Here is a 27770-nt window from a genome sequence, read left to right as displayed (position 1 = left end):
TGAATAAGATACAACAGGCTTCTTCTAATATACAGTTTGTCCATTAAGCCCTATCGCACGATGAGGATGGACAACTTCAGGGTCTAACGTTATAACTAGGTAACTGTATGGAACAAAAGCACATAGCAAAGAATCATTTCCTCTGTTGCCTTTAACTAGTTCAGATAGAAATAATAATAACAATAAATTAGAAACAGATCTGCCCAGCATCAAAAAGAATACTTCCAAGTCAACAGCATCCTCTGGGAAAAAAAAAAAACAAACCAACACACACCACAAACCTTATCCTATATGGGTGGGAATTTATGTTTAAAGTATAAGAATTAAGACAGGAAAGAAGCTGTGAAAATTTGGCTTTCTCTTTAAAGATGCCTCAAGCCAGGTCTCCTACCAGTCAGGTAAAAAACTATTCATTTTAACAGCTTGACATCAGTTACAACACTTTTTTTTCCTCTTCTTTGTAAGAAAGATCAGAGCATGGTCTGAAACTCCTACAGTGTTCACACCTGTATAAAAATAGCAGTCGCTTGAGGTTATTTTTATACTTGACACTTTTCTTCAGTTATAGTGCCAACAATACAAATTTTTAAAAATTAAAATAATCTGGAGCTGTTATTTTTTTTTTTTTTTTAAGTTTAGGCTGAAAACTTTTGTTACATCCATGGGATTGAAATAGTTCTAGGAGATAAAACTTCTTACCTTGAAACAATCCTAAAGAGTCACTACGGAGCAGGTATCAAAAATCACATCTTATACGGCTATTAATAAACATTCTTACATGAGCCAGTCCTCTAAAACGTAAACGTATTTATGACAACCCTTCACACATTCAGCATGTTAAAGATGGAGCCTTCAGAAAACGGTTAAGGCAATCGGTTTTTAGAAAGTTACCAAGACAGCAAGGAAACGGCAGCTGCTCTCAAATGTCTTTTGCTACATCATACCCACTGCCAGTCTCAGCCACGCAAGCAGTCAGCAAATTGCCTGGTTTTGCCTTATGTTTCCTCTTTTAAAACAAAAGCACACTTCAGGCACCCAACCCCCCTTTTTTTCCTTGTTTTTTAGAGAAGCAAATACCTTTCCTCTTGCAAACATCTGTAAAAAGCCACAGAAGGCAAAGGCTATAGAAAAGACAAGAGTTACTTCAGAGTAACTGCAGTTTGGTACCTGCCAGGACAGAGCTGGCTCCTGCCAAACGCTTTTATTTGGAAGTGAGTCATCAGAACAAGGAAAAAAACCCACACGTTACTAGCTGATCACAGATAGATAAAAATATTTCGTAAAATGAAAGCAGGAGCTTAAATGATTGTGAAGCCTAAAATACGTGATGTGCCGCACGCTATCTCCTGGCCCCCAGCCGTTTCTTAGCTCTCTCGTGGCTCTGGACGGGTATGGCTACACGGAGCAACAGACCCTCTAAGGACTCCTGGAGAGCATCTGCTTAAATGTCTAAAAACCACGCACCGAAGAATAGTCGTGAATACTCTCCTGACCTTCTTCAGTTGATGGAATGATTTTCTTCATGGCTGGACAATATTTAAAATAAAATAATAAAAAGAAGCTTGTTCACAGAGTTGGTACTTCTGTACAGGGTTGGTTTTTTTTCCCATTTTACACCATTTTAGCCCTAGTCGTTTTGCTCTGACAATAGCTCCTTACTTTGCAGAGACACTCCAGACCCAATTCAGCCAAGCACTTACTTACAAGCTTAAGGAACTTCTCAAACTGGGCTCTCTGGTAAACACTACATTTAAGGGCATTTCTCTTATCTAAAGTGTGTTGCCTTTAGCACCACTTCTGTCCTGCAATTTCCAGCAAGCCCGAGCTATTCCCACCCCTCCGCCTGTCTCCTGTTTTATTCCAAAGGATGTAAAGCAGTGCAGGACCCTGCCCTGGCCCTGCCCAGCAGCTCCCATTGCCTGCCTGGCGGCAGGGCTGGCCGAGGCACCACAGTAGCGTAACGTAAACACAGGCAGCATAAATTCAATTTCAATGCATGCATCAAAAAAAAAAAAAATCCCGTTTGACAACAACATTTCTTTTCTTGCCTTCCTAAAAAAGGTCTTGGAGTTGCTGCTCCAACGTGAGGGGCCGGGGAAGGTGAGGGCAGGGTCAGCAGAGGATGCTCGAATGCCAGAATAAGAGCAGCAACATCAGCTTCAAGACATTCCCTGCTGATCATGAGATTCCTCGCTCCTCCGAGTATGACACACAGGCTCCACATTCACAAAATTTGGCAATTCATAAACAGAGCAGCAACACCAGACTTTGGCACTGGACTTTTGGCAATGCAAATATTTAGCAGTGGATAAAGGGCACGTTTCCTCCACCAAGACAGACCTACCCAAAGGCTGCAGGCAAACGGAAGGAGCTGCGACCGGGGGTTTGCTAGACCCTACAGCCACAGGCCAGCACTCCAGCACCACTCTAGCACGGTGTATTAACATCTCTGATGCTCCATTTTTACATTCATGCTTAAAACCGGGAGGGCAAAAATACCTGTACATCAGGAAGAAGAATGCACTATGGTGAGCTCTAAGGATGAGCCAAGAGGTGTAACGCCACTACGCCTGCATACGTGAGTTAACTGGGACATGCCAAGAGGATTAAGGGAACAGATGCAACAAGAAGTTGGGTAACTTGAACTGCCTGTGTAGATGTCACAGCCCGAGACAGCTGCTGGAGATGAGGAAGGCAGAACTATGCAGAGAAAAAAGGAAACCAAAATTAATTATTCTCGGCGTAAGATCCCACAAGTTGCATCTCTGAAGGATGGGCATTACCATCACCTTTGTCAGTGCACAGCACTGTTCAGTTCCAAAATTACCACACACGCTGCCCAATAAAGTCGTCAGCAAGAGCACTTTACTGGAGGGACACTGGAAAACTGAAATAAGGTATTTCCCAAAGGACATAAAAAGAGAAACCAGTGCCTGGACTGAAATTCAAGACAAAAGCCCACAGGGTTAGAATACCTGCACTGATATTTAATTTTTAGTATCAGCCTGGATAAAGTATCATAGGACCTTTTCTCCCTCTCCAGCCCTGATGCGGGATATCTAGCAGGCAGGCAAACAAGCTGTCTTTGTGCTCAAAAGCAAATGCTTAACTTCCAATTCAAATATGCATAACCAAATTTTGCAACAGCAGAATCTAGACTGAAGTTCTAGTGGGATGGGATGAGGCTATAGCCTACCAGAGACGCTGAGTGAAAGAAAATTCATTTCCCAGGGTTGTGTCCTGGAAGAATTTATAGGACTGAACACGTCAAAGTGAAATGTTTCGAGCAAGAGGAGCGTGAAAAGGATGAGAACAGTAGGATACGTGGCTCCAGTGAGGGATACATTCAGGAGCTCACAGTGCAGTCAGAAGAGCTGGAACTAGCAGAGTGCTGTGCCACGATGCTGTGCCGCACTGAAAAATCCATTACAGAGCTAGAGCAGAAGTGGAGGAAAGCCCTTCAAACCAGAAAGTGGGTACTGGATAAAACCATGAGAGGTTCTTCCAGCACGTGGGATAGAAAAGTTCCTTCCCATTCAGGCATGGCTCTGTAAGACTGTGAGCAGCCCCCCTGTAGTGTTCTTTCATTGCTGCAGTTACCATTATTTCCTGGATATTACATAGAACTTGTGAACCTTAACATTGCTATCGCTTCCAGTTCCTACCACAGCAGCAAGGAGTGGCCCTGAGTCATCCATGCCGGGCTGCAGTTGCTCACCGGGGGTTTGCAAGAGCCGTGACGCTGCAGGAAGACAAACAGATGTCACCAAGAGGACACAGAAGAACGCGAATCTGCTGGTGGGCATGTGAAACCTAAACCGGAATAGTTCTGAAGAAAAAAGGGAGTAAGAATCAAACTATGATGGACAGGCAATTTTTAGGCAATTTTTAGTAAGAGTTTCATTATCTAGTTTTTTGCAGAGTTAACCTGATAAACAGCAAAGCTGTTAGTAGCCATTCAGAATCACTTATCATGTTCCTTTTTTCCGAATTTAATAACTGAGAGCTACTACAGGAAAGGACGTTTCAACTTCTCTTCCTTTCCTCCAAACAAAGTTTTGATGGCAAAATCCTTTTGGGATAATAGTCTCACATACATTCACAGATTATTTTTTTAGAAAGCACAGAATAATAATCAGTTCCTTGTACTAGCAAGTATATAAATACAAACCAAGCAATGGAACTTCTGCTACAGTCATTTCCCTTTCATTCACAAACAGACCCCTCGAGCAGCACCGGGCTGTGGCGGTTGGCCATGGCCTTGCTCCATCGGTACTGGAGAGTGTCAGAGACTGTATCCTTGGAATGGAGATAAATCGAAGCCACTGAGCTTCGTCAAGGTGCTCTGAAACACTGCCAGGTTTGGGATTTTACACACCTTTGCATGAATCATCTGTCTGCTACTGAAGTCACTTGCGGCTTTGTAACAGCTTTTAGACAAGCGATAACTCGCTGCTCTGGGAAACACGCTTTGGTTGACTGTCGGTAATTTACCTTTCTTAGCAACTTCTTTCACTCCCATTCAACAGACAAAAATCTGACGCCACAAAATGAGAGATTTCCTTTGAAAGTGAGACAGGGAGCTCCTCAGATCATCATTGTCAGGAATTCAAGACATATTACAGTTGTGGCTTTTTTAAAATTATGTGTGTGTTTCATGCTACATATTAAAAAGCAACACAACTTCAAAGAAAACCCTGAATTTCCAGTCTATGTATCACAGGTAACTGAGGAAATCTATCTGAGTATCAGCCTACTTACACCTTCTGCCCAGGAAATCACCAGTTGACTACCACAACAGCTTTTCCACCTCTTGAGACATGAGGGCTGTTTGTAGCCTACAAAAGGATCTGCATTATATCTGGTTGTATAGTATAGACTCTATATAGCTAGACTATATATAGCCTTTAGGTATAGTCTATCACTTATATAAACTTTACAGCCTGCAAGTTAGCTTTCTGGCATGGAATCGCAGCTGTTTGGTTACTCACCCAATGGGTCTGCTCCTACGGATGTTACCATCTGCCCTGTTAACATGCCAAATCATCAAGTAAACATTGTTTTAGGAGCCGGGCAGAAAAACCTGTTAGTTTTTCAGCAGTGAATCTGGTAAATTCTCCATTTCTGGGAAGCACTGAAACACTTTACGAGCTTGCTATTCACAAAGTTTGCAATTTTCAATCAATCAAAGCTGTAAATATTTAAATAAATGAAAGCCTGCAATCCTGCCAACCCAACTAAAGCAGCTCGACTTCCAAAGAGATCTGTTCCCCCCCCCCCCCGCAATCTGCACCCTCCCAGTGATTTTAAAGTAGCTTAAAGCACAATAAACACAAATAGACCTTTAACTATCACCTGTATAAAACCAGAATGGTTATTCTACAAAAAAGGACAGGGTAAACTAATAAATATGCAGTAACTTGGTTTAGAAAATGATCTATACTTATAAATATAGTATTTTTCTTTATTTTTTTTCCTGTATTTGTCTTTGTTTGTGATAAGCAACTTGTTTTTTCACTAGAACTTGCTTTCACCTGTAGAAGAAAGCTTTTGCGTTGCACCCTTCTGCTGCAGCACACCAAGAGAGCAACTCCTACCCTCTGCACCGATACCTGCAAACTTCTGCAACACACTTCTCTCTAGTTCATCACGTATTCCGGACTCCCGTCACTCCAAGTGACTGAGAAATCTTTCCTCTGTTGAAATCCTAAGGGTACAGAGGACCCAACAAAGGCATAGCGTTAACTCAGGCGCTCACTCGGCACGACAGAGTTTACAGCTCCCTTCCAGGCATCGCAAACAGCCACAAGTTATTCGCTATGTCCTACCTGCCATATGCAGTTACCCAGAAAAAAAGAAGAAAAAAAGACAGTTGAGGGGGGGAATAATATTTTTTGCTAATGGTAAGAAGTTATTTCATAAAATATAGTTTATCTCTATTCCCATACATTATACTCTTTTCTTTATAAACTGTCCCTGCAGCGTCACAATCCCTCTTCCAAACTTTTTCCCATAACGCTCCAATCCCTGCTTGGATTATCTGCAACACAAGCAATGCTGCACAATTCCCTGATAATTTTTTTTTTTTTTTTTTTTTTTTTTTAAATTAAATGCCCTACTTCCTGCCCCCAAACCCAAACCACACACACACCCCCCCCACCCCCCCCTAACCACCGTGTCAGTGATTCAGTCTGGACGGATTCACAGCATTTCTGACTCTGTGCAAGCGATAAAGATTTTTCTTAATAGGCCACATAAAATCTTTTGTATCTCTGCCTTAGAAAACACATGGTCCCTGATGCAGATTAAGTATTATAAAGAAACAGGATTCTGTGGAAAAATGGCACAGACCTAGAAAACCACCCACCTCCATTTTAATTTCAATATCCAGTGTATGCAGACAATAGGTTCTTTCCCTCCTTTTTTAAAAAAATAAAGCTACTTTCCTCTATTCAGTATCCTGATCCCATGAAAAATAAAGATGAGGGCTGGGGGAAAAAGGAGTGGGGAAGAAGAGGTGGGAGAGTTTTCCATTATGATGGCACCGTATCAGGAAGAATCATTTCAGCACAAGAGCCTCACTGAAACACAGCTTCTAGTTTTAAACCAGTTCTTTGGAGAAAAATGCACAATCCCAATAAAACAATGTAACTTTGCTTCTGTGCGTGGCTCAAAAGAGCCGGTTTGAATTTGGTGGTAGGTCAGCCACATTCTGATGAAATATTTTCCTTGGTTCTCACAGTTTAGAGGTGACGTTTAGCAGGCACACTTTTTCTCCTCTGGTTTTGCTGAATCTAGCTTTCCCGAGCTTCCTCCGTTGGCTGTGTCGGAGACCTGTGTCTTGTCCACGCACTGCTCCATACGCTTCATTATCAAGTCCAGAAGCGTGTCCACAGCCTTCTCCACGTTCTGGCCGGTAGCAGCACTTGTTTCGAAGTATGGTATGCTACAGTGAAAAGGAAAAGGTTTGCTGGAGAGGCTTTTAAAGACAACTGAGACTCAATTCTTTGTAACACTCTCAGTGACGCTATCAATGCTGGGCTTAATGCAATGAAATGAATAGGACAGAATTCTGGTTTGTCAGGACTCTATTTTCCTGCTGGGCAGAACCCAAACTCCTGTTTTGAGCACAAACTGGCATGATGACACCAGCTCAAAACCGCCACATTCATTTAAAAAGAGTGTCCTGGCATTTTGACTTCAAATTGCAATAACATCAGAAGAAACCTTGGCTGAAAAAGTCTTTCAGAAAGTCTATTTTAAAGAGAAACCTAGATCTACATCTCAGAAAATTTCAGGGACCACAGAACATACCAGCTACCTTTTTCTTTAGGCAGAGAGTTAACAACTATTGCTGTAAGTATATCTCCCTCCCTTCCTGTCTACTTACAAGCACAACTTAGATGTTTTCATTCCGAAATCCCCTTTGAATCCAGAATATTGCCTTACAAATAATCTCTTTCAGAAGAGAAGGTTATCAACTGCTCCAGCACTTCCATCATACGAAATCTGGCATGAACTACCTTCTCCTCAGCGTCGCTGTCCTCCTTACCTGCCTGCACACAACTCTTTAGTATTCTTTTAATATTTTTAAGTCTGATTTTCTTATCACTCCTCACAGTCTCTCAGTCCACCTTCTGCTGCTGGCCCAATTCTCTTCGAACATCCCTTACTGTCTAGTGAGGGCAACTACGGAAAAGCGTAGACATTCTTTTTGCCCATGTAAGGGCACAACACTATTTGCTAAACAGATTACACAGCCAATTTACCCAGTTTCACGACAGCCTGCAGATATTATTAGTGCAAAGAAGTGTAGAAGGCAGGCTTACTAGAACAAGAAAACGACCATTAATAGCTTTATTATCCATCAGGGAAAAACAGAATAAATTCAGTTCTACTGTAAACCTAGAACCTGATCAAAATCCACAGGCGTCTCCACTTCCAAACTAACTAGAAAGGCAAATTATAAATATTGTTAGGTCTGAGTGTTCATCTGCCTCTGGTATACTCTGTCCTGAACTCTCAGGACAAACTAACATCCCAAGATGGTATTTTCCTGGTAAGAACGTTCCATTTCAGCCTTAATTTTCATGTTGTAATATTTTGGCCAAACTACAGCAACAGTGTGGTTCATTCTACCTATTTCCTATTCAAACAGGTCAGTCTGTAAGTGTGACAAGTCGGATATCACATTGGATAGAAACCTTAGAGTTTATAAGTATACTTGCAAGTATCTCTAACCACTCATCAGCCACATTTACCAATATAGACTAAATTTAGCTTCCGTCATAATTTGCTTACCCGTATTTGTCTGCCAGATCTTTTGCTTGCCTTTCGTTTACCTCCCTTTGGTCTGATAAATCAGCTTTATTACCAATTAAGACTATATCTGGATTCTCACAATATGCATTGGCTTGCAGCTGACCTAGAAGCAAAAACAAACAGGAGTTAAGAGAAGGCTGGAAGTGCTTTAGAGACCAAGATTGTTGACAAAATAATTCAAAATACCTTTCTTGCTCCCCACCTCAAAATATCCTAAACTAACCAGCTAACCACTTCATGCCAAGCACATTTCCTTGCCATTTACTTGCTAAGGGGAATTTTTCAAAATAGGAAGTAGAAATGGTACTAGAAAATTATTTCCAGTATTTATTTTACCAACATAAAACAAGAATTAACTGCAATGAGGTGCACTAAACACAGTGCTTGGCAAGCAGTGGTGGATTGTGATGACAGGGACTGTTTAGTGGGAGGATGGAATGTCTGAAGAAGGAACATCACTGCTAGGTACGATCTGATGGAGCTGTTTTCACAAAGCAATCCGGATTCTCATGTTATCTCCACTTCAGCTTGTTCGCTGGAAAACCGCCAGCTGGAAATGTACTGGCTTCTGTCCTTCCAGCACTCTAAATACCCTCAATTAAAAACAAATCTTAAGAATTTAACCTTTCTTTCACTTTTACTCGAGCTGTTGTCTGCAGGAAAACCAACAGCAGCAAACACTACGCGTTTTCAAACCAAATCCTCAAAGCCCAATCTGAATTTTAATTTAAACCTCAAAGCAGACAGGAAGGAATGACATGCTGCTTTACAAATAGAAACCACACCATAAAGATAACAGTGACAGCCCAAGTACAGTTTTCAAGCTCCTGTATATCATCTAAAATACAGAGTATGGCCAAGGAAGTGTCAAATGCCATGAATTTTCAAGAGGCAAGAGATTTATTCGAATTGTACCAAACCCAAACAAGGTTATTAAGAATACGCCCAAAACAGTCTACCATGCCAAAATAAAAACAAAAGAAAAGAAAATATGTATTTTTCCAATTTGACGAAGCTTTCACCTCAAATTACAGGCTGCAAGTACCCCACTTACGGCTGCACTAGACATAACTACTTTCTTTAAGCATTTTCCAGCTCACAAATGATGACACCCATAAAACCTAGAAGCCTAAAATACGCAAGAAAGCTTCAAGTCAACCGATAAACGCAAGCTCCACGGTTCTACTTACTCATCCAGTTTCTGACATTTAAGAAGCTCTGTTGACTGGTGAGATCAAACATTAGTAAAAAGCCCATAGCATCTCTGAAAAACGCTGTGGTGAGACTTCGAAATCTGAAGGTGGAAGAAAAAAGACAACATAGCTCTATTAATACAAAGTGATCTCTAAGGTAAGCACTTTCCTGGCAAACCTGAAGTGAGTGAAGGAAGAAGAGATAAAGTAAACCTTTTATGAATTGCTTGTGCAAAAATTCTATTAAAAAATACCTTGAAATCTGAAGACTCTGCAATATTTAGTGGACATACATTCCCCTTGGAAGTAAAACCAAAGTAAAGTAATCCTTGACTGTCATTTTAGCTAGGATGCATCACACCAATCAACGTTATTAATCAGTGTGTTAGTAATTTACCAGAGGAAGCTTATATGTGAGAATATAAACATTGTCAGTGACTAATCTATTAGTTCAAATTCTGCCTGATTTAACCAAGAGTGTCAGAGCAAGAAGGGCTGGTTAAAAGAAAAGAAAAAAAAAAAAAATACTGAAGCATTTATTGTATCACAGATCACAGTGATAGAAACAGATTCACCCGCTGAGATTACACACACTTAGTCAATGAACGTGCACGACTTGATATAGTCAATATTAAAGAAAACAAAGGAAGAGTAGGCGGCTGTTTACATGTTTTCGATTGTTCGATGTGACTGTCTGCTGGGAAGTTCAGCTAAAAGGAAGATGTAACCTTTCCTCGCAGGGCTCTCGCCACACACTGCTCCAGAAGCAGACCTGTGTAAGCGTGCGTTCACAAGGGACACACGGTTCACAGGTTTCCTGCAAAGCCATAAGCTGGATGAAACTACAAACTGGGAAATATAACTCTGTTGTCACCAAAAGGTCACAAGCCTGTTCAAATCAGAAACATGAAGAACGTCCAAATCATATTAAAACATTCAGAGCGTGCTGGAAAACTGTGCAATGGAGTTCTGTATACAGCAGGGATCCACTACGTCACAAAACAGCACTAAACCTGCAGTAGCAGAAACAGCAACTGGCATTTTACGCCACACATCCATGAAAATTTAAAATAAGCTCCCACAGAAACATATCAGACACTACCTTTAGGGTGTCTTTTCAAGGGGGGGGGGGAAATAGCTTCACAATGTTTAGCCTTGTGCAGAGGTGTATACACAAACGGTGTTTGAGAGAAAGGGAGAGAGATGCAGACACAAAATTCCAGCTTTCTTCTGCTTTTCACCCAGCAGCAACCCCTCCTACACGGTCTCCGCACTGCTCACTCCGAAAACCTGAAATCTGCCTCATCACAACTTTCCTTCCTCCCCACTGGGCAAGGAAAAAAAGTCCGCCTCAGTCCGCTGCTCTTCAGTCATTGTTACACAGCAAATAGGTGTGAGTCACATTTTCTTCCCCTGTTGACAGATGACATCAGTAGTCGTACCGAGGGCAACCTCGCGCACTTTATGAGAGCGAAAACCAGCATACGTAACTAGCCAGGGGAAGCTTAAGAAAGCAGTATGCACCCTTCTCCCTTTAAAAAAAGAAAAATAGGATGAAATTTAATAGCGACAAGTCTTTGGGAAGAACAAACAAGCGTGCACACAGAAGAAGGGGAACAATCCTTTTGCAAAGGAGGATTCTGGTCAGTCACAAACTTAACATGTCAGCCATGGTATGCTGCTGCAAAGGCGGCAAACAACCAAAACCATAAAAGTAAGATAAGAAACAATTCTTCCATACTATTCAGCACTGGTACGACTTGAACTAGAATTCTCCATCCCACTTGCGTGCTGGTGGTGAGGCTGGAACAGGCCTGGGGCGGTATGGAACAGAAAGCTTGCTCATCACAGAAAAGTCTGAGCAAGCCCGGGACATGTAAACTGGAGAGGATTTAAGGGTATGTCTCTGCCTCCTGACCTGTTCTAATGGCACTCCGTGGGAATTCGATTTATCAGTAAAAAGTATCCCGCACTGGCATTCCCAAGAATGGAAACCGTACTCCAGATGGGGCCACAGAGTACAGCATAAAGGGGAATAACCACTTCCCACAGTCTGATGGCCACACGCGTGCCAGTGCAGTCCTGCATGCTTCAGCAGAATGTGTCTTACCGTCCAACCTAACAGAAAAAAAATGCAAAATACAAGAACAAGACACTTAGGTAGCTTATACAGTATCTTCCAGAGGAGATGTGGAATGTATTACCAAGTCAAAAGAACAGCAGAAAACAAACCAAAAAAGCTAACCAATGAACCAATAACCCACACGTGGCAGAAATGAGGCCGAGTGCTGCCCACCTTCAGTTCCTCCAGTCCTATTTGCTGAGATCCTCTGATCACTGCATCGAAGCAGCACCAGAAAAAAAGCTTTATTTCTGGAAGATACTTTCCTTGTCCTAAAATATCAGGATTTCTGATATTTTTCACCTGAATGGACTAATGGTTTATCCAGAAATGTGCAAAAACTGAAAAGTGCTTTGCAACGAGCCGAACTCTGTTACCTTTCCTGTCCAGCTGTGTCCCAAAGCTGGAGATGTACTTTGAAGGCTTTTCCTGGAGATCCATTTGGTCCTCTGCTGTTGTATACCTAACGAGAGAGTCAAATCAGTACAGACCGCACTGAAATCCATCGCCTGGGTCACAGATTGTTACATTTTTTTAAAGCAATATGGAGTTCAGTAAGTAAAGTTCAGTCCTTCAATAAAAGCTGACTCTTACCTCTAAAAGCCACTTCAGAGGGCTGCTTATAATAATATTTAAAAACCCAGGAGCCACATGAAACGTCTATGAAAGCTGCACTTTAAAGATAATTTGGTCATATTTAGCACTTCAAATTAGATACCAATTCTTTAAAGCTTGGCACAACACTGTGCTGAGCAAGCCGTCTGTGTTCTGTTTCATTGCTGTTCTTACAAAATTTACAGCTGGCTGACAGAATTAACCACTATTATAAAAAGCTATTTTTTCTTCATTAACTTCTGTTGGACATTAATGACTTCCTTACTAACTGCAACTGCAAACTCATACTGCTTGAAGAAATCACTGTGACCTTTCGCTGGGGCTCAATTCTTTATTAAAGAGAAACAGTATGTAAATTAGCTGTCGGGGATAAAATAAGTATGAGCCATTTTTGTTATCTGAGGTAGTTTAGCAGACTCTCGGCAATTTTAATATGGCTTTTACATGACAGAAAACCACACCTATTTAACCTTTTGGACATCTTTTCTTTGAAGACAATTTATTAGCTAGACCTTCAAGACATTTCAAAGCTGGTGATTTCATGTAAGATGTAGTTTCTTCCACACTTATAAACGATCTTACCCCAAAATGTACGGTAACGCAAAATTACAGAAGAAATCTGTCTGCAACCTTTAGCAGAAAAGTTCAACCTTCTGGAGAGAATCCAGCATCCATGTTCAAAACACGTTAACGAGCGTCTGACCAGCCAGGGGAAGAGTATTCTGGCAATTTGCATGTTCAGACATTTTCTTGCAATAAAACTGTGCTTTTAATACTTTACTCTTATATCAGTGCAATCCCACAGCGCAGAGAAAGAGCCAGGCTCTGCTCCGACCCAGGCATCACGTTTAACTGGCCTGAACTTGCATAGTGCTGACTATGAGAAATTTAAGACATAATCCAGATCCACAGTTCTTTTATTCGGGGGACCCCTGAACCTCCTGTGGCAAAAGTGAACTCCCATCAGCAGCCGCAAGTACTGGCAGTCATGCAAAAGTTGCCAGGGAAGATGAAGGGGGGAGTGATGCCCATCGTTTTGTGGTATCCTACTGAAATAATATGAGCTTAAAATGTTCAGTTAAAAAGAAGCAAATTTAAAGAGGTCTCCATCTTCCAACTGGGCAAGTATTTACATTTCTTTTTATTAAGGAAATGACTAAAATAATTGCCCAGGGTCTAATAATATCCTGTCTTTATTATGTTTTTACTGTTCAAGCAGGCTAGAAGGATTCCTATTAGAAAGCTGAATTTCTCCCCTGTATTTAGCCTGTATCAGTTGTCAGGATCTATGAACAGATACATTAGTTACATTAAATTAAAACAAAGCGACTGCGCCCTCATAGCCATAAAAAGCAACTGACTAACACTACAGAAGACTCTCACCTTCTATTTAACACCAAGGAAGAAAAGCACGGCAGAGCGGGCTCGCACACCTTGCATTACGCAGCACATCGATCCTAAGCTACGAGGACTCCCGATCTCAGGCTCGTACGCTCAGCCTCCGGCCTGGCTGCTGGCAGCAACTCAGAGGAGCAGCGTGGTCCTGCTGGTGGAACCGCTTCTTGTGCTTTGCCTCATTTCCTGTGTCATCTGGAATAAGCTGAAACTCCTGTGCTTCCCTACATTTCCATCTTTTCTATTTAAACTATGAGTTTGGGGACCAGAGTTATTTCTAGTCATATATACCTCATTCACTAGCACTATGGAAACCTCCTCTTGGAAAGATCCTTTTATACCACTGTGCAATAAACCACTTAATGATCCAACATCAGGATAAGGATAATGGCATTTTTCCCCTCCATCTAGTTCCTAATTATGACTTCTTTAAGCCAAAAACTAAACCAGGAAAAGCACTATCAGCACATGCTATACCCTGCAGTAAGAGAGGCAGTACACATTTACATAAAATTTGTTTTCAGCAGAAATGAATAAAGAAAAAAAAAAAAAGGTAGTATCATTCATATGAGACAACTTACCACTCGTTTTTCCCGAAAATCTATCCCTACTGTCGTGATGAATTTTGGGTTAAATTTGTTATCGGTGTATCTGTACAGGAATGTTGTTTTTCCAACCCCAGAGTCTCCGAGGGCCAGGAGTTTGATCAGATAATCATAGTCTCCATCAGTCATAGTGCTAATTTTTAGGAACCTACGTAAAGAGAAGGGAAAAAAAAATATTTAATGATAAAAAAAACCCCTTTCTGTTTGTTTTTACCTCACTTTTATTTTTGTTCATTTAAATGCTACTGCTTGTGCTCCAGGTTGAAAGTTATGTTTGTGTATTTTGAAAAACGCTAATGCAAAGCAGCAGCGAAACTGGCAATTTCTGTTCAGGTGGCAGGAGATAATACAACCTACACTTTCAATTTTCTAAATAAATAAAATGGAAGCTTAGAATGATAGAGTTTGGGACCAAAAGATTATCTTTGTTCTGAGGATAACAATAAGGCCTATAATGAACACATACGTGAAACCTAGGGGTAAATCCTGCTGCTGAAAGTATTTTATTACGAGTTTGAAGAAAAGGGCAGTGGAGAAACAGATGTGAAAAGGAAACTCAGACACGGCAAGGACCATTCTCAGGGCTCAAGCTCTAACCACTATTACATGACATTACTTTTATCTTGAAAGAAATATTCCCCCCCCATCCCCCAAAGAACTAATTAAAACAGCAGAGTAAGCAATTATCCCAGGGGCACTGTTAATAAAAGGAGAGAGCTCAAATGCAGTTTACTCCCTAGTATAACTAGATGAACCCACAACTGCCTTGTTCTGCAAAGCACACAACCAACTACCCCCCCTCCTCACCAAAGGCTGCAGATACTTATTGGAGTGAAGAAGAATGAAAAGCGGATGGCCAGCCCACCGCCTGGGTTCAGCTCCATGCCTTGGTTAAGCTGCTGCTGTGACGGCAAGCGGGGACATCTCCCGCAGCCCAGGGAGCCACCCGCCAGTGGCCAATATCCAGAGAAAGCCACCGACAGCTCACACACCTCGACAGCAGTTGTAGGCTCTTTTCTATACATACCAGTGAACAAGAGCAGCAAACCTACCTCATTAAGTACTTGTAAAAGAAATATACATGTCAGAAACTACCACAAGTTTACAGAAAGAGGAAAATCTTGCCAATCTACTGGCAAATGCTCTTGACAGTATTTGCTATGAAGCCCTACAGGGGAAGGGAAGGGGACCTACGTAAGAAATAGACCTACAATATATTTATTCACATGTATGAAATGCCCTGATGATGAGAAAACTGGAATCGCATGAAACACCACCTACTTGACATCCTCTCTTACCTTGTTCTAAACATCATCTAAGCCCTTCCCCCCCCCCCCCCCCCAACATCTTGTTAATCCTCAGCACGGATGAACATCCGTTCCACTCAGATCTCTAATTACTATGGTATCAGAGGAGGAGACCCTGGGCCATATCCCATTCATAAAAACTACTGCTTGTTTCAGTACAAGACCTTAATTTCCATCAGAATAAAATCTACCTTTCTGAGCATTCAAATTAGCAAGCACTGACCTGCTTGGACTAAAATAGCGAACTAAGCCCATTTTGATTATCCTGTATTTCAACAGCTTTAAGGATAAAAAAAAGCTGGCTGCATGCTGAGCAGTTTCATTGTATGAGATTTATACCTTTGACAGATGTAGAGCCACCCAGAGAGGCAGAACAAGCTTTTGAGAAATTAATCTTCTGATGATAAAGGTTTAACGAAGCTAGAGAAAAAGGCCCCTGATCTGACAGCGCTGCTCTGCCTTGCACTGCCTTTGGTCTGCATTGGGCAGGGGGAGGCCAGAGCACCAACACAGCAGCTTCACAGAAATTAATTCAATGCTTTTAATCCTTTCCAGAATATCTCAAGTTTACCAAAAGTTTCCACTGAGCATGAGTAATTTCTCCCCAGAAGTTTGAGGACTATCAAAATCAAAGTATTTCTGATCAATGCAATAACTGTTCTTTGGACACTTCATTCAACAAATCAGAAAAAGAAAGGTATCTTGGGAGGTAATTCTTCCCCAAATGCTTGACATTAATACAAGGTATTAATTTAGGATTGGACACTACTCCCAAATATCCATGTTCTCTGGGAGCTGAAGTTCAGCATCTCCTTGCTATGCAAATATGCAAGGCAGAATATTCAGAATTCACCAGACCTGTAAATGCTGAGCAAAATACACATCAGACTAGGATGATTAAAAACCTATTTTTGTAAGCGTGTCACGAGAAGGCAGCTGGCACTCCTATTCCCAGCACTGGCTGCTTTTCCAGAAATTCCTGCCCGTTTGCAGCACAGGCTGCCCAGGCGTTGCAGCCTCTCCCAGCCCGGCGCTAGCCAAGGCAGTCACCCCTGCCATCGCAGCACGCAGGCAGCCTGGGACGTGGTGGCTTTTGGCAAGGTTACCCTGACTTCGCTCTCCTCCTCCTCTGTACTGCATGGGAAAGTAAAATAGTAATCAGTTGGACAAAGGGGTTTTTAATCCTTCCGATTTTAACCTGAAGCCACCAAACAGTTTTCCTCTCCTTGAGCAGCTCTTGATGGAGACAGAGGAGCAGGCTTCACAAAAACCCAGGTGCTGGGAGAGTTTCACAGACCAGACCGATCCACTGCCATCACTGTTTTACCACTTCCAAAACGCCATAGTACAGCAAACTAAGTCCTTGTTCCGCAGGTAATATTAGCATTAAGATTCTAATTTCATTTAGAATGAAACAGTTAAAATTACGACTGATTACTAATAATTATTACTAGATAAACACCCAGGCATGCTTTTAAATGTGTCTATAATTAACTGGGTTTGAAAATTCTGAATGTTTCATTTTGTTTCATGACAAATGTTAAATTAAATAGTACATACAACTGAAGTATAAAAATCAGACACCGTGATATCTGAAACAAAGTAAGGTTCTTCAGTGGAGGAGGTTTGGGGTTCTTAAAGAAAAAAAGATTTCATTTCAAGGTAATTTAGCGAAAATCTGAAAAACACTTCCTAATTTTCTATTAAGAGGTTATTAACAAGGCATTTTAATAAAAGTGCAATATACTTCATTCAACTCTTAATTTTAAATGGCTCAATATATTGAGCTACTGAAAAGAAACACCCCTGGGCTGTAATATGAAAGTCTTATATTGTAGAAACAAAGCAACTCGACTCACAATTTTCCATGACGACATTCAAAAAACTCCCCTGTGCCTGGAACCCTAACTTTCAAGTCCTCACCACCCTGAGAACATCTAAATGGTCTTGAAGTTGTAATACCAGGGACAGTGAGTCATTTTGCCATGCCTGTGTCTCCACCACAGACCACCTGCAGCCAGAACCAGCGAGGTCTCCCCCACCGTCTGTCCTGCAGGGCTCAGTCAACCTGCAAGCGCCCACACACACCAAAACCAGCTTGCCACCCAACGAACGCAACCTCACCCTCCAATTCTGAAGCCCATGCTGTCTCTCTAATATCACATTACCAATTAAGCTTTACAAAAACCCAAACAGGCCGCCTGACCGTCCCTCTCAACCCTCTCTGCCAACATGGCCAACAGCCAGAGGATGATAAATGTGACGTTTTGATGCTGTTCTTCCAGGCTGTGCATCGAGACGGAGTCTGATTTAAAAAACACTTTTCTGTTTTCTTGGCAGACAAGACTCCCATCTAGACCAGAAGCAGCGTCTTGTTTCTTGATTGATTATTTTGTTCCACCTCTATTTAATGTTCTCTAACTACAGTGTGAGAGATCATTTAAAATCTGGCACTTGTCAGCAGACACTCCAGAGAATATTTTCTCGATGGAGAGATACGGCTTCACATAAACCAATCAAACCTTAAGACATTCAGTTATAGCCTACGGGGAGAGGAAAATCGACTCCTTGGGCACCGTGCTTTTGCTCTGTGGTCCTCTCTGAAGTAAAACTCAACTCTGCACCAGAAGACCCACCCCAGCGCACGGAAAGGGATGCGGACGGGAGAAGTCCTGAGTCTGGTTTTCTTCTTCCATCAGTGGTGTATCCCTTAAAAACTGGGAGGAAGGCAATTCATTGAAATCTAAACTGCTTTTGAAAAAAATTACTTTTGGCTGAGAGCAAACTCGGCAGAAAAATGGTTTCAACTCAGAAACTCTTTTTCATGTCAAGATGTTTATATGTACAGCAAAACCAAACTAAGCAGGCTAAAATTCTGATGAACGTAACCTAAAACCTGTTAGTCATACTTTTACCCTCTCAGAATTGGAAAGGATTAAAAAATTTTAAAACTTCTAAATTTCAAACTTTGCCTTTTTTTTTAAATTTGAAAAGACTTTCCTAATCAAATAGACTACCTACTAGATTTTCTGATAACACGTTTTCTCATTAATGGAGAGAGTTGTTGAAAGGAGCTCAACAATTAGGTACCTAGTTTACAGGAATATCACCAGGGAAAAGTTATGTGAGCAATGAGAGAAAAGTTAGTTCTGGAAAGTAAGATTTTATTTCCCTTGACACACTGCTAGCTAAGAGTCGAACAAACAAAAATGTTGTATAAATAGCATTAGCTCTAAAAAGTGCAGGATATAAAATCACAGCAGACATATTGTACCAGCAGCTGGTCGGCAAGAGATCGGTTCCCTCTGCAGCAAAATAAACCAGCACCACTACTATTCATCCAGGCTTTTTTTTTTTTTTAATGTAAAAACGGCAACAACAACAACAAAAAAAATCAGTGTTGTCCTGAGGGCCAACTCAGGGATGACGGTATCAGAGGCACAGCACACACACACAGAGTAACTGTCGCTTATTCAAATCAGCAAACCCCGAGCTGACCAGGGGAAGGCTTTGTGGGCAAGTTCTTACACTCCCCACCACAGCTGGCACTGGGAGACCTGCTGCTCCTCTTTGGTTCTGCTGCAGCGAAGCTGGAGCCTGACTTCTCCAGCACCATGAAGACCTTCACCACTTCCCCTTTCTTTGACAACCTCTGGCGCCTAGCATTGTCATCAGCTGACACAAACCTGACACTGAAATAAACTGCAATGTTGTTCCAAGAGCCCAGCAACAGATTAATAGACCCAATAACAACAAAAAACTACAAACTGACCCCATCCAACTTTCTTCCGTGCATGGCATGAGCTATCATGCCCCAGGTCATGGGATGACATGTCTAAGTGCAGGCAAAGGTACCAGACCGCACGAAGATGACCTGCAGGATCCCCCAGAATGACTGTGGCATCACCCTTTCCCTTTGGAGGTCCCACTCTTGGATCTCTCCAGGGTCAGCAATTAGACACAGGTGACAAAGAAACTCATGACTAACATGTGGCATGGAGAGAGATGACCCCAATACTAACACACAGTTTCAAAATACTTCGCAAAGGGCCTGAGAAAAGGTGGGCATTAACTAAATTTAGCACGGTACCACCAAGAAGAGCCCTTCTCATCCCCAGCCTCTCCACAGACATACCATTAACCTTCTGATAAACAGAGAGCTGCACGGAGACTTCCAACGAAGAAAAGAGCAGAGAGCTAGACAAAGCTGATCTGTGGGAGGACAGGCTGCCTGATAGGTTTCCTGTTCAGAGTCATTTCTAGGAGATGAAAAACACTGACGGCAGCAGGTTCCTGTTGGAAATCAGAGTCACTACGTAAAGATAGTTTTGAAATGCATTATTTCTAGCTCCATCTATCCTCCTAAAGAAATCATACAGGCTGTAGCAGAAAGACATCCCAAGATGGGCTTGGACGCGGCTGGTCTTTGAAGTTCTTTAGCTACATCCTTTGAACAGAAACGCAAAGCTCTGCAGCAAGGACAGAAAGCCTCCCCTGGTCTTCTGCAGGAACACCATAAAACTTCCTTTTCTTTCATCCTCAAGATTCTGACTGGTATTAACTCTATCCCAACCACAACCAATACAGTGAAGAACGAAAGTCTAGTCCCCTGTCACCCTCAAGCCCCCACAACCTGTTACTCAATTGCTGTGGGACAACGTCTCTTGCTGATGGAGCGTCCAAGATAGAACCCCACACTGATCAGATTATTAACATCAAACTCATTAACACAGCCACGTTAGACACCTCTTCCCTACCAGAGAAAACATACAAGAACATCTGCAATGCAAACTGGAACAGGCAGAGAATTAAATTTAAGAGTACATTATCAGAAAGTAGCCTCACAAGTCCTTCCTGAGTGGGAGAAAGAGACAGGATGTAGGAAAGATAAGATAAAACTCCGTCCAGTCATCCCAGCATCACGCTATAATTTGTCTGCAATCATCTGCCAAAAAAGCAGAGCCTCACAGCTGCCAAGTAAATGGCCCGCAATGAGCCAAACATTTTTTCCCCCTCAAAAAATCAAACAACTCACTGGAGCTATGCTGAGATGAAATTAAAGCTGGCTTCTCTGCTCAAAATCAGGCATACACAATCATTTCCATACAGGAGCTGCGAGCAACAATACGTAACAAATGCAGCATTAGTGTGAAAGAAATGATCTTTCCTCATTTTCTTCCTTACAGTGGAAAACCCTGGAGGACCAGACAGACGCTTTCTGGCACGGATGCCTCACAGCATTTGAGCGCAGACAGCTTCAGGCTTCAGTATGTAAAAGACTCTTGGCAAGCCACAGCCACACGCTACTGTCTTTTGGTAAGCCAGGATACCCTTTTTAATAGAGAAAGAAATATATACAGAACATACTCCATTTTAGAAGTTCTTTAAATACACGGACTTTCAGCTTTCACCCATTTGAGCACAGGCTGAACGTAACTCCACAGGTAAGAAGGTGAGTTCGCTACCACTCCTGACTGCTACGTGTGCCCTGTGAAGGAGCCGGTTCCACTTTAAAATCCCCTTCGACTCACGAGAAGCCACAGTGAGCTTTCACACAAGCAAAACCAGTAAAATCTCCAAATAGTGCTTTCTATATAGATGCGTAAATACCAGACACTTCCTAAGCGAGAACCCATTCACACTGCCACACATCCCACGGGTATTATTCAGAATAAACCAAGCAGCACGCTCTCAGTGACCCACGTCCATCCATGGTTTCTATTCACATACCCACACCTTTTTGGGTCCTTTTCTCACATGGCACGCTCTGCTACCCGGAGTCGTACTTAAAAAGCAGCACTGAACCCCCTCCCTTCCAGCCAATGCAACGTCACTGCCTAAAAACTCTCTCACTACATATACACACAGCAAACAGATATTTACATTTTTGTGGGCAAGGGAGACAAAGTGACTAATTCGGTCATTTTCAGAACTAATCAATACGAAAAATACATGCAATACAAAAAAAAAGAAAAAAGGCAAAGACGAGGACCGCACCCAGCCGTTACCAGAAGCTGTTATCACGACATTTCCCCAGTGCTTTTCTTCCTCTAGGCCAAACACACAGTACGAGGTGAGTTATAACTCAACCATACACATTTTCCTCTATTTCATCATTTCAAAAACCTGCTTGGTAAGTACAGGAATTAGTTCTGGGCTGACCATGCCACAGTAGGTCTGTATTTAGCACGTAATCCAATCTATCACACTTGATTGACTACACAAATATAACTGTTCTGCTGACCAGAAAATAATGATGATTTGCAAAATACCTGCAAAATATACAAGCCAGAAATGGATTTTGCAAAAGGCAACAGAATCCTGCCACTGTAAAATAACCCAGATGGCAAACACTCTAACCTTTAATTCACATTTCAAAAAGGAAAACAAGCACGGGCATTAATGACATTTACAGGAATGTATTTAATAAGGAAAAAAGCCAGTATGAGGAAGTTTCAGTGGCTCATTGAAAAAAAAAAAATCTCATAAAATATATATAAATCATGTTAACTCCCTTTGAAGTCCAAAACTTGTACAAGGATTGGACATGCATAGGGAAGTACCCCTGGTTAAATGGGAAAGAAGGGAGTACCGAGACTGTTGTCACAAGCGCGGGGTCACTCCCCACCCTGCTGACAGCCCAACACGCAGCAGATTCCAGGGGAGATGCCGAGTAGCTCCCTGCCGACTTGCTGTTCAAACTCTCCTGCTCTTTTGAAGGCAAGCAAAAGCTACCATTCATTATGTTAGTTATCTGTCTGTGTGTCAGGGAAAAAAATAAATTCTATGAAAATTTATGAGCTAATATAGTTATCTGAAAGACATGAAGTGGGCTAGACTTCCCTTTTAACTGCAGAAGCATGGTATCATTATCCATACTTCATCTCTCCCTGACCTTATCAAATTCATGTTCTGAATCCAAAACTCATCATAAATCTTTTGTAAAACTCCTTTGACAAAGCCCAGTCTTTGCCACCGAACACATGACTGTTAAACTGTTTTTCTGCAGATCTCTATTTAAATTTAGAAACCCTGATATGCTGATGAAGACTCCAAACTGGATGATTACATCTAAAAGACCTGAACGTTTGCCAGCTACTCATGTTTTTTATAACACTCCCCTTCCTCCTGCATACATGAATCAATATGTGCAATGAACAGTTATCAACAGAGTAAAGAGCAAGAGGGTGAGGGGAGGAAAGTCAACTCCACAGCTTAGAAAGCCTGTCCTGATAGTTGGGGCCGTCCTCCAACGGTAGAAACAGCACCGCTCCACTAAACAGTTTGCTGGTTTACAGTTAGTCAGCCCAAAGGCTGGCCAATACAGCTCGATTTTGTTACCATGGATCCTTTCTAATTTCCTTCCAAACATATTTTTGGAAGCACCAGGGGAACACAGGGCTGACCACGATCAGCCAGGGGCCATCGTTAGCCCTGTAATTGATCCCCGAATCAACCCAAACCTGTCTTTCAGAGCATCTTCTAGCAAAGCATCTAATGGAAAGTCTGAATCAAGATTAAGACTAGGAGAATTTCTATTTTGTGCTGCCTACAGATAATGGACTGTATGTACAGTAAAGGGGAAAAAAAAAGGAAACCAAGCCGTATCAGTTTGGTAAAGGACAAAAAACAGCAAGTGGAGCCTACTGATGGCTACAGCACCTGTTAGAGCTCTGAAACACTGCAGCCACCATTCCCGTAGAGATGATGTCCTTTTAACAGACACCCTCTTGCTAAAAAAAAGCAGCTTCCTTGGATTTCATTAATTTGCACCACTGTGCAAGTGGCCCATACTCCCCTGCCTGAGGCTAGCAGGAACTAAACTGAGCGTGCAATGCTGGCCGAAAAGAATCTCCTGTTCGAGACTGCCCTGTTACAGATACCCGCTACAGACACTGAGGACCTGACTGAGAAATGCCACGCTCCCAGTTGGTACCAGCCTCCTCTGGAGCGAGAGGACAGCCATCAAGGGGAAGGGACCAGCTCTCTGCCAGTTCTGCTGGGCTTAAACTGCAGCCAGGGAGATCTCAGTTGCACCTGACAAAGGAGTAAAGCGTTTTAGTGAACAAGGACCAAAGCTGCTGTTACAGTAGTTTAAGCTATTTGCTCTATATACCCTTGACACATTTGTGTTTCTATACGTTGCTGCTTTTCCCAAAATCTTCAGGCTAGGTTTTCAGTTCCTTTAATACCAAACCTCCGTTAGGGTGGCAAACGCACTTCACTATATCCCAGGGGTTTACCTAGAAACACAGAGGCTTTTCCGTGGCTGAAATGCAGCTTTACATGTTTCCCTCAAACCCCTAAAGGGCCAGTTCACACCGGATCCCAGGGAGTGTTATACAGGTAAATGCCTTTGATTGCACTTCATCAAAAGCCCTTCTGCAATCCTCAAAGCAGTTTCCCTTTTGCTGTCAGAAGGGTAAAGAAGATTTTTGGCATAACTGCAAATTAATGCCTTTTGTTCCCTATTGCTTAGGACAGGCTTGGAAAGTTCTTAACACTTGGAGTGTCCCTTTAAACAATCTCTGCAATAATTGTTAGCCACAACAGCAGCTACACCTCCCTCCACACAGTAAGGCAGATTTCCACTCCCTGCACCATTCTGTTTAAATAAAAACGTACAACAGTGATCAAAACGGTTTGGCTTGTCAAATAATCTGATCCCATTTATTGTGGCTTTTTAAGGACTGTGAATTGTAAAGAAGGTTCCTCGAGATATAAAGTCATTAGTTCTAACAAGCTAATGGCTATGATCCATTTAAATCACTGCTTTTGAAATAGTAAATCATTGCTTCTTTCTACAGCAGACAGTCTTAAGTGAACACTGAAGCAGTCTGATTATTCCATAAAAGGTTTTAGGAATTAAAGTCTATTGTACTGCTCAGGCAGAAATTGGTTATCCCAGAAATCTTAACCCCTTAAAGTTGCAGAGAGAACAGCTATTTTTCTCTTCTGAGGATGTACCGGAGAGAAAGGTCTTCTCATGCCTTGACTCCCTGTGATGCTCCTCCCAGGATATTGCTTGTGCCTGCGACCGTGCCGCTACCAGCAAGCTTCCCAAGGTATGTTTTTCCTCTCTCTGTGCCAGTGGCCTTCTGCTCACACGAGGACTTGGCAAGCAGACACCAGAAACATCACCTCCAAAGTTCTCGCATGATCTGGTTCTCCTTCTGTCTCTCAAGAAACATCCATGCCCGCCCCACCCCAGTTAATCCCAGCCCTGCCAGGCCCACGCCAATGGTGCCGGGAGCGGACACGGTGGTTTAGGGGCAAACAAGCAAATGAAAGGTTTTGAGGGCAAGAACAAAGAGTGAATTAGGACCTGCCACATGCAAGATTAGCAATGAGTTTTATCACTCTAAGATATGGGAATTAGCCAGTTCTTCCAAGATTTGAAAGGAAACATAAATCTTAAAGCTCCTTTCCTCATACAAAATTTCAAGATTACACTGTCCACTGCATAGCAGTCATCCCAGAGAATTATACATTGCTTGATAAACCTGCTGTGGTTTAGATCACAGAAACTGCCTATTTCCATGCTGTCTGGCCATTTCATAACGCTGCATTCACTAGAATGGAGCACAGGGAATACCGCAACAGGGAGTACTCGGCTGCAGGCACAGGGTAACGCTTCATCTCGGCTGTCAGACACGGGTACCTCCACCCAGGCGACCAACATCACCATGGGGTGGCAGGGGGGAAAGACCGATCGCCAGGCTCAAACTTTTTCCTAATGCCATCCAAATCAAACCCAGACCTGCTGTATTATGGTACTGACAACATTGTTTCACATGCCACACTTCAACACACAAAATGCAAAACACAGACACTGCTGAATTACTCTCAGCTATTTTGCTTCTCAATGAAAGAAAGAGCAAAACCAAAGCTTTCGTGGGAACCAGCACAACATATACTTATAGTCGCCTATGCAGCAGTTCTGAGACCAAATACCTGCCACATGCTAACAGGAAAATCAGCTTGGAAAATTGAGGCTGCAACGCATGAGCAGTGAGAAAAGAACAGCTTCTCCTTGGAAAAAAACAACTATCCGGCTCTCGCAAATGCAAATCGGAACTTTCAGCTTGCAGATACACAAGTCAGCAGTATACAACTGTATTTTGTGACATGCTCTCAAGGGCAGTATATTTTTCAAGACGCTATTATGCCAGCTTTAAACAGTGACAGCATGTATTTCAGTAATGACCAGGTTGTGATATGTCAGCCTTAGCAGTTTCTAGGCACGCTCTAAGGGAGTGTGTTGCTACTCCCCAGTTCGCACATTTTAGCAGGCTGCAATATATTGCTGTTTCTTTGAAGGCAAAAATAAGCGCCGCACCATGAGAGCTGTCGCTTTTCTCTGCAGCTGTTCAAACTTCCCTAGCACCATGTTTTAACAGAGCTTTCCAACAATGCTGTGTGCAAACCCGCCAACAGTGCCTTCTTGCGCATTTACTTGTAACACCCCATCTTGAGAACTTCACACACAGCCAAAACCCACCAGATTTGTTGAGAAGAGTTTTTCAGCATGGGAAAACTGTTTCTCCTTGGAGTCAAAGTCTGATTAAAGAACTGGAAGAGGAGTCACACTCTCTCTCACTGGTGTGAATTAGCATAACTCCAAGACTCAGGCCTTTTTTTCCCCCCCATATGCCAGCAAGTATGCAAGTATGCAACAATTTTACCTTTGGCATTTTTTTTTTCCCGCCTACAGCCCACAGCATAGAGCTACTTTAAAAGAACTTTTATAAAAAGAGTTCAGGAGAGGCAAAGTATTTCTCTACTTTGTGTACCTGCCTTCCTCCTCCTGCCACAGCCACTCGCAAAGACGCTTCAGTTAAACTCTGCAAAAGTTGTGCTTGGCTACGAACTTAAGGACCAAACCTGTTTCCATGATCCCTGCAAAGTGCATAGAACCGCATGAAAGAGCCGTCTCCACAATAATCTGATCTAATAGGTATAAAAGAGTATTAACCATACATTGGCATAACAATACTGTTCATGGTATATCTGAACCGGCTTTTTTTTTTTTTTAAATGAAAAAGCGCATTCTGCTTCCGTCTCAGCTGATCTTTTTATATACTTCATATCATATTCTCATCTCATTCCTCCACCCAGATTAGGGAGTGACAGCAGACACTGCGCCGTAAAAACGTGTCTGCTCACGGAGGAACTATTTCGGGCTAACTATATTTGGCCATTCTGGAATAATTCATTCTGAATTCCACTTTATGCTTCACACGCACCGCTCATTTACACCCATCATTCACGAGACGCTTTCTGCCGCCCCTTCCCTTTCCTACCAGCCAGCTCTTTTACGTTCGCAAGCTCGAAAATGCAGGATATGACAGAAATCTATACACCCCACACCCCCACTGCACCTTTCCGGGCTGTCATGAGGAGAATACAGTCGCGATAGTGGTCGCATGTCGCGGGGGGGGACGGGGGACTCCCGCCTGCCGCTCCGTTACAGCCCGGGCCCCGTCCTTCCCTTCCCCAAGCGATTTCAAAGCACCCCGCAAACGGCTCCCCACCCCGGGTCTCCATTTTACCCTCCCCTCCACACACGAGAAGTCCCAGGGCCGCCCCGCCGCCGGCCTGGCCCACCCGCCTCGCCTCAGCGGGCCGCGCTAACGGCGGAGCCGAGGCCGCCGGCGAGGCGGGAAGGGTCGGCCCCGCTTCCCCCGCGCCGCCGCCGCCGCCACCCCGCTTCTTCCTTCCCCCTTCTCAGAGACCTGTTCTCCGGGAGCGCCGAGCCGCCTGCGCCTCTTCCCCTGGCTGTCGGCGGCAATGGAGAAGCGGGGGGTGGGGGGGGAAGGAGCGAGGCGCGGAGCACCTCCCTCTGCGGGAGCCCGGCGCCGAGGCTGGGCTGAGGCGGAGGCGTCGCTGCCGAGGGCCGGCGCACGGATGTGGGCGCTCACCCCCCAGGGGAGAACGGGGCGGGAGGTGACGGAGCAGGGAGGGGGGCGGCCGGGTTCTCCTGAGGGAAAGCACCCTCCGCCCTGCCTTCGTGAGACTCGTGCTGGCGAGGGGGAGATCGCCATTCCCTCAGGAATGGTGCCCAGCCAGCAAGAAGCGGGTCAGGAGACCTGGAAGATGGGGTCTCATGGTAGACCCCCCCCCCCTTTCCCTGATTTCCCCTCAGGCGAGCTGGCCAGTCACCAGTGGAGGTGTTCCAGCTTTCTCCCTGAGGAAACCAGGGGCCTGAGCA

General features: G+C 43.1%; 1 protein-coding gene across 1 annotated transcript; it reads right to left on the bottom strand.

The window, feature by feature from the left end:
- Window positions 1–618: 618 nt before the first annotated feature.
- LOC128902966 (ras-related protein Rab-27B) lies at window positions 619–27410 on the bottom strand. Its single transcript, XM_054186757.1, has 6 exons — window positions 27295–27410; window positions 14229–14400; window positions 12015–12100; window positions 9513–9616; window positions 8302–8425; window positions 619–6946 (listed from the first exon to the last, which is right to left on the bottom strand). Exons 2-6 carry the CDS (start codon window positions 14379–14381, stop codon window positions 6757–6759), a joined length of 657 nt encoding a protein of 218 aa, XP_054042732.1. The 5' UTR covers window positions 14382–14400; window positions 27295–27410; the 3' UTR covers window positions 619–6756.
- Between the last annotated feature and the right edge of the window lie 360 nt (window positions 27411–27770).

The sequence above is a fragment of the Rissa tridactyla genome, chromosome Z (genome assembly GCF_028500815.1).
Source record: "Rissa tridactyla isolate bRisTri1 chromosome Z, bRisTri1.patW.cur.20221130, whole genome shotgun sequence".
Classification (NCBI taxonomy): Eukaryota; Metazoa; Chordata; class Aves; order Charadriiformes; family Laridae; genus Rissa; species Rissa tridactyla.
This window is presented reverse-complemented; position numbering and strand designations above follow the sequence as displayed.

Excerpts from the sequence above, each read along its gene's own strand:
- LOC128902966 (XM_054186757.1), bottom strand. The coding sequence starts at position 14,381 with ATGACTGATGGAGACTATGATTATCTGATCAAACTCCTGGCCCTCGGA. Across the intron at positions 9,617-12,014 it reads GACACAGCTGGACAGGAAAG|ATTTCGAAGTCTCACCACAG; the intron begins GTAACAGAGTTC and ends TTCCACCTTCAG. Across the intron at positions 8,426-9,512 it reads AAATGTCAGAAACTGGATGA|GTCAGCTGCAAGCCAATGCA; the intron begins GTAAGTAGAACC and ends TTTTGCTTCTAG.